This window comes from Ammospiza caudacuta, chromosome 8 (genome assembly GCF_027887145.1).
Source record: "Ammospiza caudacuta isolate bAmmCau1 chromosome 8, bAmmCau1.pri, whole genome shotgun sequence".
Lineage (NCBI taxonomy): Eukaryota > Metazoa > Chordata > Aves > Passeriformes > Passerellidae > Ammospiza > Ammospiza caudacuta.
The window spans coordinates 37796140-37811016 of NC_080600.1; the positions used below are offsets into that span (position 1 = coordinate 37796140).

The window sequence follows — 14877 nt, forward strand, 5'->3', positions numbered from 1 at the left end:
GCCTCCCCTTCCCTGGCCTAAACTCGGGCAACTCCCGCCGCCTCTCCTGACGGCCCGAGCCCATTTCGCAGCGGAGCAGCGCACGGGTCGATGCCGCCTGTGGAAACACTGCGGCCCCTGGCTACACGGCCAAGATGGCGCCGGGCTGAGGGGGCCGGACCCGCCACCGCCCCCCGCGCGCCGTCGGGGAGGGGGCGGGCGGGCGTGGCGCGTGCCGCTCGCGGCCGCCAATCAGGGGCCAGCGGCGCCTGGCGGCGCGCGCAGGCGCGCGGGGGGCGGTTGGCGCGGCGGCGGCGCAGGCGCGGTGCCGGTGTCGCTGAGGGCGGCGGGTCCCGGCGGTCCCACGATGTGGTTCGGCGGCTCCGTCCCCGCCGCCATCGCCGCCGCCAAGGAGCGCAGCTCCGTCTTCGTCGTGTTCGTGGCAGGTACGGTACGGTACGTCCCGGGGCCGCCCCGCCGCCCCCGCCGGCGGGGCCCTGCAGCGCCTTCCCGGCCGTGTCCCGCCCGCCGCCCCTCCCGCCGAGCGGGATTTGTGCTGTGTCAGCCCCAGCCCGCGGTGTCGGTGTCCGGCCCCCGCCCGTCCGAGGTGCCGCCGTCCCTCCGTTCTGCGCTCCTGCACCCGATTCTCGCCGGCGCAGCTCCCCGGGCTGCTCCTTGTGTTTTGTTTCCGTTCCTCGTCCCGACAGCGCGTGTTTCATAACACCGTAATTGGAACCTGTGGGAATTCACATCGTCTTGTGTACGCTGCCTTTCTCTATGAAAAAAATAGATGGGAAAGAGGGACACAGTCTTGAGCTGCGCCAGGGGAGGTTTAGGCTGGATATTGGGAGGAATTTCTCCCCAGCACGGGTGATTAGGCATTGGAACGGGCTGTCCAGGCGGCGCTGAGGTCCCTGGGAGTGTTTAGGGAAAGGCTGGACGTGGCACTCAGTGCCGTGGTCTGGTGACAAGGTGGGGTTTGGTCATAGGTTGGACTCGATGGTCTCAGAGGCCTTTTCAACACGATTGAAACTGTGATATTCTGTGATTATACAAGCTCTTTAACTTATTTTTGAGCTTTTGCGTATCTCTGTGTGCGTTGTTTCTTAAGATTTTACTGTTGCCTTCCGTGCTCGTGGTTTGAAGATTTTCGGGTGCTTCAAGAAACAGTAACAATGTTGAATGTGTGACTCAGTGTTGTTCCCTTAAGAACTATTGAACTGTGGGACTCACGTGGCTTCAACAAGTTCATCCCAAAGGGGATGTGAGCAGCGAAGTGCAGTTAAATTCCTTTAACACAGCTCTCCATGTACTTGGAGAACAGCATTTTCTGCTGGCTAGTAAACGTACTGATAGAAATCAAGGTCTTGTCAGAGCACAGATTGGGCTGTGTTGGAGTAAGGGACGGGGTGGAGCAGTTCATGAAGAACCTCAGCCCTTGAGAAGGAATCACATTGCACAATTTGGGAGGGACCCCATGCTGGAAGAGTGTGAGGAGTCCAACCCTGAGGAGGAAGGAGCAGCAGGGACAAGGTGTGAGGAAATGACTGCGGGAAGAGTGGGAGGAGATTTGTTTTCATTTCCCATGATTCTGCTCTAATTTTTGATTAGTAATAAGTTAAATAAATTTTTTCCCTGGTCAAATCTGTTTTCCCTGCAAAGATTACACGTGAGTGTTCTCCCCCTATCCTTATCTCTTCCCATGAGCCTCCCATTACATTCGCTCCCCTGCCCAGCTGAGGAGGGCAGTGACATAGGGACTTTGGTGGGCCTCTCAGTAGTTTCAGCTTGATACATAAATCAGGGAGAAATGCATGTTGTAACTTATGTCTAGTATTTTTTATGAAACATAAGTTCTGCACAAAATGGGGCCCATTAGATTCTGATGTTGACTAGGTGGGTGTAGGAATATGTAGATACAGAGGGCAGATACATTTATGGTTGCAGGGATGTAACCTAGTTTTGTCACAGTGTGTGCTGTGAGGATTTGTTTTGTTTGTTCTATCAGCCCTGGAGAAGGCAGAGCATGACTTAGCCAGGCACATCTCTGAAGGGGAAAAGTTGGAGAGTTCTGCCCACATCTGCTCCACCCTGGGCACCGTGGGATCAGGGCAGCTGACCTGTGCCAGAGCTGATCATGGAACTGTTCTGTTACATGTGCTGGCAAAGGCAGCTGGGAAGCCCAAGAACTTTCTCAGTGTGTGTGGAAGCAGCTGTGTTTGAAGGGTGTGGAGTGCTGGAAGAATAGTCTGGTTTTGTGTTAGCACAGATTTGGTTTGTTGTTTGGGTAGAAATGTGTTTCCCACTGCACAGTGATGGTAACTTTGAGCCTTTACACCCCACACTTCCCACTGGACACAGGCATTTGAAAGCACCTGGAGAGCAGGCTTTCAGCAGTGTTTGGTTCTGTACACTTCATCCTATCTATGGAAAAAATAATGAGAGAAATTGAAATTGTATTGTGTAGGATAGCTGTTAGGTACAGTTGACCAAAATTAGGAAATTCTGATTGGACAGATTTGTCCATCTGTGTCTGATTTCTGCCACCATCTGCCTGTCCCACTCTCCCTCTCCTCTGCACTTCACTTACATTTTCTCTAGAAAATGAAGAAATGGATTATTCTTTCTGCTTCCAGAATATTTTCTAGTCAAGCAAGGAATAATGTGGTAATTTATCTTAAAAATGAGGTGGCATTTGTAAGTGTACATTGTTCCAGCAGGTTTCTCCTTAAGCGTTTTTGCTTGCAGCCATAATCCCAGCATTTTGAGCTCAGTGTTTAAAACCCTCATGGCACATTCTGGTGACAGGATGGTGGAAGGGTATTAAAGATGAACTCATGGGAAGTTGCAGTGAAAGGGATTGCTCCATTCTCCCCAGAGAGCATGAGGTGAAGCAGGTCTGCCTCAGGAAACTGCTTTGAAATACTGAGGTGAGATGTTGGGGGCCTGTGGACACAGCAGGTGAGGGGTTGTGTTTGGGGAACACACGAGTTCCTCTGTGCCATGGAGTGACTGCACAGGGAGAGGATTCCTGGCAGTGAAACAGGTCTGGCACTGCAGGCCCCAGGGGATGGTGTGAAGCTGTGTCAGGGGAGCTGCAGCATATCAGGAAAAGCTTCTGTCCCCAGAGGCTGTTGGGCAGTGGAACAGGCTCCTCAGGGAAGAGTTCAGGGAGAATTTGGAAAATGCTCTCTCTAAATGTACATGGGAGGATTTTTGGGATGTCCTGTGCAGGGCCAGGAGTGGGACCTGGCTGGGACCTCTGGGCTGGGAGGGACCCAATTATTTTTTGGGTCCCTCTCAGCCCAGAATATATTATGATTTTATGAACATGCCTGGTATCTTGTTGGTAACTGTTCTGCAGATGATTTTGTAGCCTTTGATCCTATCAGTCACTAACCTAAACTTGGTAGTTCATTTGATACAAACCCTCCTCTGTTCTGACTGAGGTGTTGCAGATTATTTTATATCTTTCCAAAGGTTAGACATGTTCTGATCATTAAAATACCAGGCCACTCATAAAAAGTGCTTTTCAGAGTGAAAAAATGAAATGGTATGTGTGTGACAATAAAAAGGTTTGAATGAAAATGTTTGTTTTGTTTCAATAATGTTTGTAGAAACCCTCCTCCCTTTGTTCATAACTTTATTATTTTACTAATTTTTTGACAAAATGGTGATTTGCACACATAAGCTGTTTGTTAGTTATTTGTAGCCAAGATGTATCAAGGCACTTTGCAAGTTAAAGAAGTGAAATGCTGCAGAGGAGGAGGAGGTGAGTGGTTTAATGTCCTGGCTTCCTGGCATTTCCAGAATGGCAATCCTCTCTTACTGAGTAGTTATGAAATGTTGGACGTGGAGAAATAAGTTGGGCTTCTCTCTCCTTCTGAAAGGAAAACACTTCCCTGATAACTGTGTGCTGAGGGGAATTAAAATCTTCTGACAGCCTGTGATGGTTTTGAGGAAGTTCCTCATACAGGAAATAAATTGTTGCAGAAAAAGAGTCTTGTCCAGTATGTGAATCATTTGAGAAATGATCTATGTTTTCACTATGTAGATTTACCTGGTCAGGTTTAAGAGATGAGGAAGTGTGACTGAGTTGTTTACAGATCATTCCACTAAGTGAAATAGAGTGATGTTTTTGTTTGAGAAACAAGAAATCGGAGAGGTTTGGGATCTAGAATTCTAAGGCTGTTGTGCTGGCTCAATGTTTAGCAGAATTATTAATTATGTCAAATTCTGCTGCACTTGACCTCTTGACTTTTCTAATGTTTTTCCTGTCACCTGGCAGTTTTGATTTCAGGATATTATTACTGCTACAAACTGTAATAAATGAACCCTAACCCCTAAATGAGAAAGCGTTATCAAAACAAAGATGTATGAGAATAAGCAACTGTTCAGTGGGTAGTGACAATATTAATCAGTGCATCATGGCACAGAGCTTTACAAAATGTGAGCTATCAGCACTTTCATTCAGTCATCTCTCAGACTCTACTGTGAGCAGCCTCTGCTCTGTTTGTGTCTTTCAGCATTCTTTTTTCTCCAGCAGTTGGCTGTGTGGAAAAGTTAGTGTTAGGCAAGTATTTGGATATTTTTAGTAGCCTAATCAGATGAGCACATGTCCTTACAAACAGTGTGTGGTGAAGCAGCTGCCTGCCTGTGAGCACTTGAAACAGGAGAGGAGGCCGAGCTGCTCTGGGCACAACAGCTGCATTGACCACACTTGGAAGCACTGCACTTAAAGCAGGAGGAAAGTTCCCACGTAAAATAGCCTAAATATTTGCTTGCTTATGCAGAAGAATAATAATAGAGGTAGATGCTTTCTTACTTGCTCCAGGAATTACCAGGGAAAACTGAGACACGTGGTTGAAACCACTTTTCCAAAATTGTATTTTTGATACATGCCCCTGTGAGAGGCCTTGTGACCAGATAGCAGCACTTCACTGGGAGATTCCACATGTAACTCCTGATCTTGAACAAGTCAAAAATATTGCATGGAATGGCAACTGGGATGAAACAAACAAGTGGTTTGTTGTTGTCACTGAATAATGGACTACTATACTTCTATACTTGTGACTCGATTCTTTATCAAGGCTGCAGTGCATTCCAAGCTGCTAGGAATTAATACAGATTGAAGATAAAGAAATGGTTGCAGGCCAGTGTACTTGTTGAAAGATGGTTAATAGTCATCAGAATCTATTTATTAACCCACACCCTCACTAAACTGGTGTTTTAGGAGATAAATGTATGATTGATCTGTTTCATCTGATTAAAATAACACCTCTGAATCTGTGGCCCCTGAACACCTTTTCAGTTTCTCTTATCCAAGGATCTCCTCTGCATTTGTTATTCTTGTTCTGTGCTCCTCACACCTTTTCCTCCCATCATACTGTTACTGTTAATGTCAGGAAGTGGAATACAAAACTAAGTTATAAATAATTTGCAAATAAATGTTTCTTGGTTTTACACTGTCAAACTGTGAAACCTTACCTGCTGAATTATGTATTTACAGGGAGTGAAGACCATAGGTTTATCTACTAGCAGCTGATGTACTAATATATAATTAAAGTTATGAAGGGCAAGCAGAACAGTTTTTTGATAGTTTTGACATATCAAAGTGAACCAGCTGGAGTGAATTGTCTCCAGATTATTAAAAATAATAATTATAAACTGACTTGAAAATAATCCCTAGAGTGTTTTACAAAGGTGAATCCAAGGGATTGAAGGAAAGGTAAAATCAGGGCAGAAACAGCAATTTGTGGTGGGTTTAGCTCATGTGTGTGCTGTGTCTTTCAGGTGAAGATGAACAATCTACTGAGATGGCTGCAAGGTGGGAAGATGAGAAGGTGACTGAAGCTGCATCAGATGGTTTTGTTGCTATTAAAATTGACACCAAAAGGTTTGAGCCTATTCTAATTCTGTCTCTTATACAGTCTTTCATTGATGATGATGAGAGTAAGAGGCTTTTGAAGTCCTCACCTTGATAGGAGGTAGTGTAAATACAGGGTTCCAGAACAGAAGTGAATTCAGTACTCCTGGAGTCCCTAAAGCCTGAGAAAATGTCAATTCTGCACATACTCATTGAGTATTTCAGACTGTATTCCAGTACTAGCAATAGAATGCTCGAGATTGCCCTTTCTCAACTGGAAGAGACACAAAAATGCTATTAAAAATGCAAGTGCTAGAGGCAGTTCTTCATTTGCCAAGTTACATAATGAATTAAAAACCTTTCATGAATTCAGAAAGATAAAAATCTGTAAAGCCCCAGAGCAAATGTGTTTGCCTCCATTGTATGCACATAGAATGGAGAAGCATTTAAGCTCCTGGGTAAATTACTCAGCTATTTTTGTTAATGTTTGTGTTCCAGTCCATGTACACAAAGTGCACTGACATTTCGCCAAATGGTATTATTTTGAAATGCTCTATAGACATTTTATTAGATTTACTACATTATTTGTGCTCAATAGACCAGATTTCTTTTTCCTGACTTGCCTTTTAGCACTGCTTTCCTAATTTTATGTACTCAACTGTGATAACCAAGGATTGTCACCATGTCAACACTTTTGCAAAATGCTAATGATAAGATGCAGTGCAAATTTGCTTTTAGTGTTCTCTCAAGTATTTAAATAGTTTTGTAGGACAGTTATTTTTATGATGAAAGACTTAATCTGAAGTTGTTGCAAAATGATTGCTACTCCTAAATGAATCTTTTCTTTTAAACAGTGAAGCATGCCTGCAGTTTTCTCAAATTTGTATCCTTTGAGATCTGTTTAGATGCTACATTATGATTACAGATAATTGCTCTTTAAAAGTTAATACCCTTCTTAAGACAAATACTTACAAGCAATGCTACTGAAAATACTTATTTTGGCACAAAACTATGCAATAAACTATGTTAATAGATACCATCTGTGTATTCAATTAGCTGTCAGTTATTAGAGAAAGTGAGCAAATTGGGTTTTTTATGTTAATCCTATGTAATTCTCTAAATAGAAAATTATCTAAAGCTTTATGTAATCTAAATAATCTGTTGGTCCTACTAATTAGCATTAGAAAACAAACAAAAAATGCTTTAAATTATGAGCTGGGGCTCAGAGGTGCAGAGGAGGGGGAAGAAGCAGTGGGCTGGGTCTGTCACATGCACAGGTGTGGAGGCAGGTAAAGCCCTGCCTGCCTCAAGGAGGTCACTGCTTACAGCTCATTAATTCTGTGTGATGCTGGGAATTCTTAACTTGGATATCTTCATGCTCACGAGAGTTCATAACTGTCTACTTAAGATGTTGTCTGACACTAAAACAAAATATTCTCAAGTCAATGCATAATCAGTTGCCTGAAAAGTTGGAGAAAAATACTTTGGCCTAAACCAATAAAAAGAAAAGAAGAAATGCTTACCAGTTGCCTGTAATGTTTCCCAGCATCTTCTTTCTTCCTCCCTTGGCCCTGGCTGCTGGTGAGCAGTTGGAGATGAGAGCACTGGGCATGAAGCTGTAGGAAGGGCTGCTGTGCCCTGTAAAGTTACTCTGTGTCACCTCCTGCCTTCCACTGCCCTTAACTGCCTGTGCAGATCCTGTGGTGTGTGTCCCATCCAGCTTTTTTATAGGAGACAATGGAATCCCTTTGGAAGTCATTGCTGGCAGCGTTTCTGTGGAAGAGCTCGTTACCAGAATCCATAAAGTCAAACAGGTAATGCTGACAGGCTGCATCTTCAGCTGGAGCTGGGAATGCTCAGTTCAGTGATGGCCCTGGCCCTTAGCTTGTGCCTTTGGCAGTTACTGGTGGAAGCAGAACCAGTGAGTTACAACAATAAAATCTGCAACCTTGGGTTCAGTACACTCTGAAGCACTGTGAACATGTGCTGCATTCATTTTTGTTTGGTTTAGATCACCTGTGTAAACAAACCCACAGTGCTGGAGAAATGTGTCAAGAGCTCTAAACTGGAATGACAAAATGTGACAACTCACCTTTAAGGGGATTACTCTTCAGCTTATAATGTGGTTATGTAATATTGTTCTGTAATGTGGATTTATAAAATTATATACAAGTGTACATTGCTTTATCACTTTGATTTCAAGTGCAAGACTAAAATTAGAAAAATATATGAAATGCATGATTGTACCATACTAAACAATATGTGATAATTCTAGATTTGTATTTTCAATAGGGCTGATTTTTCACTAATAATTCAGTCTTGACCTTTTTTAACCTGTGAAAAATACTTGAACTTTCATAGGCTCCATTCTCTCTTCCCAATTTCTTAGATGCACACGGGGAAAGGGCGGCCTGTGGAGAACGGCAGTCAGGCAGCTGCTCCCTGTCCCTGCTCTCAGTCTGATGGTGCTCCAGAAAGTGCAGAATCCAGAGCAGGGCTTTGTGACTCTGCTGAGGCTCTCATGCCTGAGACATTAGCATCTTCTGCTGGTAATGGTTAGTGTTCTTGCCACCTCAAATGCCACCTCATTTGCTTTGGAAATGGTTTGTCTTAATTTGTTACATGATGGTACATAAAGGCCATATATTGAGCAGACTCACTGAGGAAAAATGTGGGATATTCCAGAATGCTTTGTGCAAGTCTAGAGGGAAGCATAACTTGTCATTCTGCTTAGTTTTAATAAGTGAGGAATCTATTGAGTTTATAACTCAACAAAATTGTGTATGCTTTCCTGAAAAAGGGTTCTATTAAGGAGTTTTTGGCTTAGTAACCTGAAACCAAATTGTTGAGGGGGGAGTCCAAGTAACAGAACCCTGTATGAGATATCCCAGTCGCTGCAAATTGTGCCTAGCAATGAGCCTGATAATTGTTATGATAAGAAATGCACCTTTTCTGGTTTTTTCTTATGCATTGCTTTCTTGTAAACCCCTTGAAGATGAAGCAAATTCAGCTCAAGCAAGCCAGGAAACAACTAATTCTGCAGATGAGCAAGCAAATGATGCTCAGCCTGTGAATGATCTTACACTCAAAGTAGAAAGGCAAGTCTTTTTTTGCAGACTTCTTAATGTATTGTATTTGTTTCTCAGGAGGCAGTTTTGTTGGGTTTCGGGTTGGTTTGGGATTTTTTAACAAACTTGTTTAATTACAGGATTTTGGTCCTTCATCTGTTGTCATCTGGCAAATATTTATGTGGTCTTAGTTCTGTTACATGTCTCTGACAATACTAGGGCTGATACCAAACCAGGTTTTTAATTAATATAATTCCTCATGTACTTTGAAAGAAAGAGGTAAACTGGAAAACTCTAAGTGTTCACCTTTGATATAACTTCAATAGAGAGGATATGTTTGCTGCAGGTTCTTGAATTAATTGAAACATAGAACTCAAAGCACTGGAAACTGGTGCAATAAAATGCCAACCTAGGTTTTGTATAGAGCTGTCATCTTATTTCTTCTTGTTGGTTTGGTGACTGTTTCTAGTTTAGGGATAGTGAAAAAGCCAGTGGAATCCTATTCTGAGACTCGTGTTTTGATCAGTGAACAGTAATGACTTGAGTTCAGTTTTTTTGAAGTATGGCGATCTGAAACACCTGGCTCAAAACATATTGATTCATTATAATTTTTTTAAAATATGGGATATTGTTTATAAACTTGTTTTTAGTAAGTAATTGATATTTGAAATATCTTGTCTAAAATCATAACACATGTTTAGCAAATGGGAATATTTATAATGCTAAAATATATTTTAAATCTTTTTCATACTTATTTTAGTTTTCTTCTAAAGTTATTAGACAAGAGGTATATTTTTTACTTACCACTGATAAGACAATGCAGTCAATATTTTAATATAATTATCAATGATCCTTTTAAAATAATGCATAGTTTATCTTCAGCATTGTTTGCAAGGGGGGAAAGAGGCCAAGCTCTGTGGTAATTACCACTTTCTTTTGAACAGCTACCATACATTTTTCTGATTATACAGCTTTTCACATTGGGTCATGCCTGCCCTTTCCCCAGACTTCAGTTATGTTGGGATTTTATTGCCAATCTGTATTGAGAAATTTACTTTGTTCTTTTAAGTTAATCTTTATTCTGAGGCATTTTTCTGGATAGCTGAGACAGATGCTTATGCATCTATGTCAGGGCTCTGTATTACTTGTGTTCCATTTTAGGAGGTGATGTGCAGAAGAAACCAGATGGCTTAAATAGCTAAAAAGAGATTGAGATTTAGTGTTTCTGTTACCACAGATCATAAATAGTATTTGCTTATTGTATATCTTCATAAGTTGGTTCGACAGCAAGAAAATGCAGGAATCTTCATTTAAGGAGTGGAAAAGGGACAAAAGGAATAGGTTAGAATAGCTGTAAAGTGAGAAAGGAGGTGGTGAAATCACCACTGCCCTTTGCATGGAAGGTGCACCCGCATGGGAATGAATCACTGCTGGTACAGAGCTATTAGCACTGTGCTACAGCTCATTTTCATGTGTTCTCCTGGGTTTGCAAATGCTTCATTAACATTTGAAAATACTGCAATGATAAGACTTTTGACTCTATTCTTAAATTTAGGTTAACAAAAAAGCTTGAAGAAAGACGAGAAGAGAAAAGGAAAGAAGAAGAACAGGTAACACAAAAATGTAAAACCTCTTGCTGTTGCAGGTTTGGTTTTTTTTAACCCTTATTTGAATAAATCATAAATAATTAATTTCTTCTTACACAAACATACCTCAGTCTTTTCTCTTGCCTGAGGCAATTTTGTGCTTCAATTTTTATATCTCTCTATTCAGAAGGAAATTAAGAAAGAAATTGAAAGAAGGAAAACTGGCAAAGAAATGTTGGAGTACAAAAGACGACAGGAAGAAGAACTGACCAAACGCATGTTGGAGGAAAGGAACAGAGAAAAGGCAGAAGAGAGGGCTGCTAGAGAGCGCATAAGGCAACAGATTGCAATGGTAAATTTTGCATTTTGAGAGAGAGTTTGCTGCTTCTCTCTCTCACAGTGTACTAAAATGATAATTTTTCTCATTTGCTGAGGCTTTGAAAGATTATTCATTTTTCCATTTGGAATCCTGTAGCCTTGTATAGTAATGATTTTTGTGTTTGGGGTTTATATGGCATTTCCTGTGTATAAAATGAAACTTCTGCTTTCATCTTCACAATTCTATATGAACAAACATTTCTGTCATATTGCTTGAGTCTAGTGGAGAATTATCATATAAACGTAAAAATAATTGCAATTTAGGCATGGTGCTAAAAGAGAAGCACAGGGAGTATTTAATTGTAGAAAATACACAAGAACACTGCTCTCAGAATGGTGAGGAGGATTATTTTCCAAGTTAGTATATATATGTGTGTGCATATATGGATGTAAACAGTAGATAACAACTGAAATTCTTCCTCATTATTAGGCTTTGGTATAGAACACTCAGAATTGCAGTTGTGTAACTCATTGTAAGGTTTTTGCCTGTATCTTCCCTGGAGTGTTGAGCTTGCATGGGAAGATCATCTATTAACAACTGGTTGTGGGAAGTGACTCAGTGAGAAGTGTCATCTTGGCTCATGACACGAGATTGTGCAGTTTGGCACTGAATAATTCTTTGCGGTTCCACTGTCTTTTCTCCATATGGTCTGTTTGTATCTGTGCAGTTGATTCATGAGCATAGATCACAGCTGTCTAATGAATGTTAAGCAACAAGTTATGTTAACAATTAAGGTTTCTCTTTGATCCTTCACAGGATCGTGCTGAGAGGGCAGCTCGCTTTGCAAAGTCGAAGGAAGAAGCAGAAGCTGCAAAAGCTGCAGCTCTTCAGGCTAAACAGGCTGAAATAGAGGCCAGAAAAGAGGCAGCTCAAAGGGAGCGAAGGTGAGTTGCAGTAGAGACAAAAGTGTGTATTTTGGGGGAGAGATCAAGAAACTTTTTTAAAGGGGTTAATATATCTCCTCATCTCTTGACAATATGTTGCCATGTTGAGCTGTTTAAGTAGTGACATTAAAGGCAGCTGTTTACATGAACGTGATGCTCTTTGAGAGCTTTCATCTTTTTGACATTCATGATCATGAAACACTGACCACCTTTACTGGTGTGTTATTTTAGTTAGTTAAGAGCTGTTTTGTGTCTGAGCTTTGATTTAAATACCAGTATAATGGAGCTTGGTGGGGTACTAGATAAGGTGAGAATGCCAAAGATATGCCTGGACAGAATGACTGGATAATGCCAGCACTGCTGGGGAGCTTGGTGCAGATCCAGAGGCTGTGTGTGGATGGCTTGGATTCAGCAAGGCTGCGTTGGGGCCATCAGTGCCCATGTCAGAGCTGTCTCCTGCTTTGCCCAGCACTGCTGGTTTAAGAATTATCCAAACCTATGGGAACCTTATATGGAGTTGTGGAAGAGATGCATTGAGATCAGCAGGTGGTTCTTCACTGTGAATTCCATCTTACAACCCTTCTGCACTGCCCTGGGCAGCATGACTGTCCCTCTCTGCCACATTTCAGCAGTACCAAGCTCGAGGCCCAGGAGCCTTTGTCTGTGAGTGTTCATGTCCTGACTGACCCCAATGCCTGTCCCACAGTGCAATAGCCAGGATTCAGTTCCGCCTCCCCGATGGATCTTCCTTCACCAACCAGTTCCCATCTGAAGCACAGCTAGAAGAAGCCAGGCAGTTTGCTGCACAGGTAATATGGGCATTTTGTTTCTCAGCTAGGTGCTGATTATGATTTGTTGAGCCTCAAGTAGTTGTTATGGTGGTGGAGTTGTCATCAACTCCTTTCCTTATTGGGTATTTGAAGGGAGTTTTAGCAGCTTTCTCCAGTGCCATCAAGTGCCTTTGGATTGCTGCAGTGTGTATTAGTAAGATATAGAGAAAAATGAACAATATTTCATCTCCTACTTTGAGGATGATTGATAGTTTGATACAAAACTCTTGTTAAGGTATACTCAGCTGGCAAATACGCAGTTGTTTGAAAATGAGCAGTCATAAATAAAATGTTTTCTTTATCTGCTTCACAGACGGTTGGTAACACTTACGGCAATTTTTCACTGGCAACAATGTTTCCCAGGAGGGAGTTTACCAAAGAAGATTATGGAAAGAAGTTACTGGAACTCGAGTTGGCACCCAGTGCTTCAGTAGTGCTGCTGCCGGTAGGTGCTGGGTTTTGGTGTGTCTGATTTTTCAAACAGCACTACAGTAGCTGGATACTTGCTGTTAGTTGGCCATGAATTATTTGGCTTGAATTTGGGGATTTTCTTTGTCTAAAGATTGCAAAATTACTCTGGTTTTTGTCAGGACTGATTTGGAGCAGCTTCTCTAATAAATTGTGACTTGTCTTAGATACTTGTCTAAGGATGCCTGAAATACTCTGTCTACAAGAGCAGGACTTCAATACCTGACAGCTTTGCTTGGTGTGTTCATGACAGGCGGGAAGACCTGCGACTTCTGTTGTTCAGGCTTCGGGCAGCGATCTGTGGAAGTTCTTGGGCACAATCCTTTACCCCCTCCTAGCGGTTTGGAGATTCATTAGCAACTTCCTGTTTACGAGCCCACCCCCCTCGCAGCCCTCTGTGAGATCAGCTCACCAGCAGGAGCACTCGGCTCCCTCAGCCTCGGGCAGCCTCGAGCAAAGCAGGTAAGGCAAAGTGCTTCAGGCAGCTGTTTCTCCAGCCTCTTGCTGCAATTGCTTTAATCTTGCAGTGGGGAACTGAACTCCCAATTACACAGTAGGAACAGCATTGTCTCGCCGTTATTTATGAATAGGGAATTCAGCTGTAACTACAAAGGTGAGCTTCACTTCACTGATGCTGTTTGGAAGATAAAAATGTTAAAAATGAGATATCAAACTGTTAGGGGATGGTTGTTCAAGAAACAGAAGCAGATGAAGTCTGGTTTTGACAGGTTTTGTATTGCCTAGAGAATGAGATCTCCCATGTACCAGGAGAGCTGCTCAGCTGTTTCTGGTGAAGAAGCCACTTACTGCTTCAATGACAGGGAAAGTGAGAGTCTGCCACTCTGTCTGACTGCTAAATGACAAATTTTCACCTGGGTATTGCTTGCCAAGGAAACAAAGGGTTGAAGAAAACTATTCTTGAGGATAAGAGAAGGATGGATGATTTGTGTTTATTGCATTTGCTGCTTCTCTTGTGTAATTATTACTGAGGAAACTGTCAAACCTCACTGTTCTTTGTGCCCTAGGCAAGCAGTCAGGAAACGAGTAGTGGAAAAGCGGGGGGAAGACTTCAAAAAAGAAGGCAAAATATATAGACTGAGGACTCAAGATGATGGAGAAGATGAAAACAATACTTGGAATGGAAATTCTACACAACAAATGTAGTTTTGAGTAACTGCAGTTACTATCTGGCTGCTTTTTTTTTTCCTTCTCTTATTTGATCTGTCAACTAAAGCTTCTGGACAAGTGGGGCTTATTTTCCACTGACTGAATTACTTAATTCTTATTCCTGGTGGATTATGGAATAAAGTCACTTATGCCAGAAAAATCAAGTGGGTGTAGGTGAAACCTAGTAAAAAGACTGAAAATCTCCATCAGCTTTCATAAATATTGCCCTATGCCATAGAAAGGCACTTTTTAATCTATAAATATTCTGCTACATAAATTTAAGGGCCAGATATATTCATATAAAGGTCATGGCAGACAATGACTGATTAAAATAAGGGTTTCAGAAGCACTATAAGTAGCAAATCAGGTAACTAATTTATGTTTAACTTTTTTCTTGCTTCTGCAACTGCAAGCAAAACCTTGTAGTTTTTAATTCCCTAAGCACTCAATAAACTATTTTCCAGAAAACATGACTACCTTGTGAAGTTCCTCTGATGTGCTGGTATCAGAAGGAAAGCAAGCAGCATCATTCACTGAAATTTAAAATACAGCCGACAAACATTTTGTTCCAGGTTAAAATCTGTACAGTAGCTGCAGTATAACAGTTTTCACCAGGAGAGACACTAATTTGTCTTAAAATTCTGAGAAGC

At 41.9% G+C, this 14877-nt stretch overlaps 1 protein-coding gene across 1 annotated transcript; it reads left to right on the forward strand.

The window, feature by feature from the left end:
* The first annotated feature begins 284 nt into the window (after positions 1–284).
* UBXN4 (UBX domain protein 4) lies at positions 285–14695 on the forward strand. Its single transcript, XM_058809386.1, has 13 exons — positions 285–425; positions 5773–5875; positions 6700–6728; positions 7541–7659; positions 8235–8400; positions 8841–8943; positions 10469–10523; positions 10687–10851; positions 11635–11762; positions 12469–12571; positions 12906–13037; positions 13314–13522; positions 14086–14695. Exons 1-13 carry the CDS (start codon positions 347–349, stop codon positions 14222–14224), a joined length of 1530 nt encoding a protein of 509 aa, XP_058665369.1. The 5' UTR covers positions 285–346; the 3' UTR covers positions 14225–14695.
* The last annotated feature ends 182 nt before the right edge of the window (positions 14696–14877 follow it).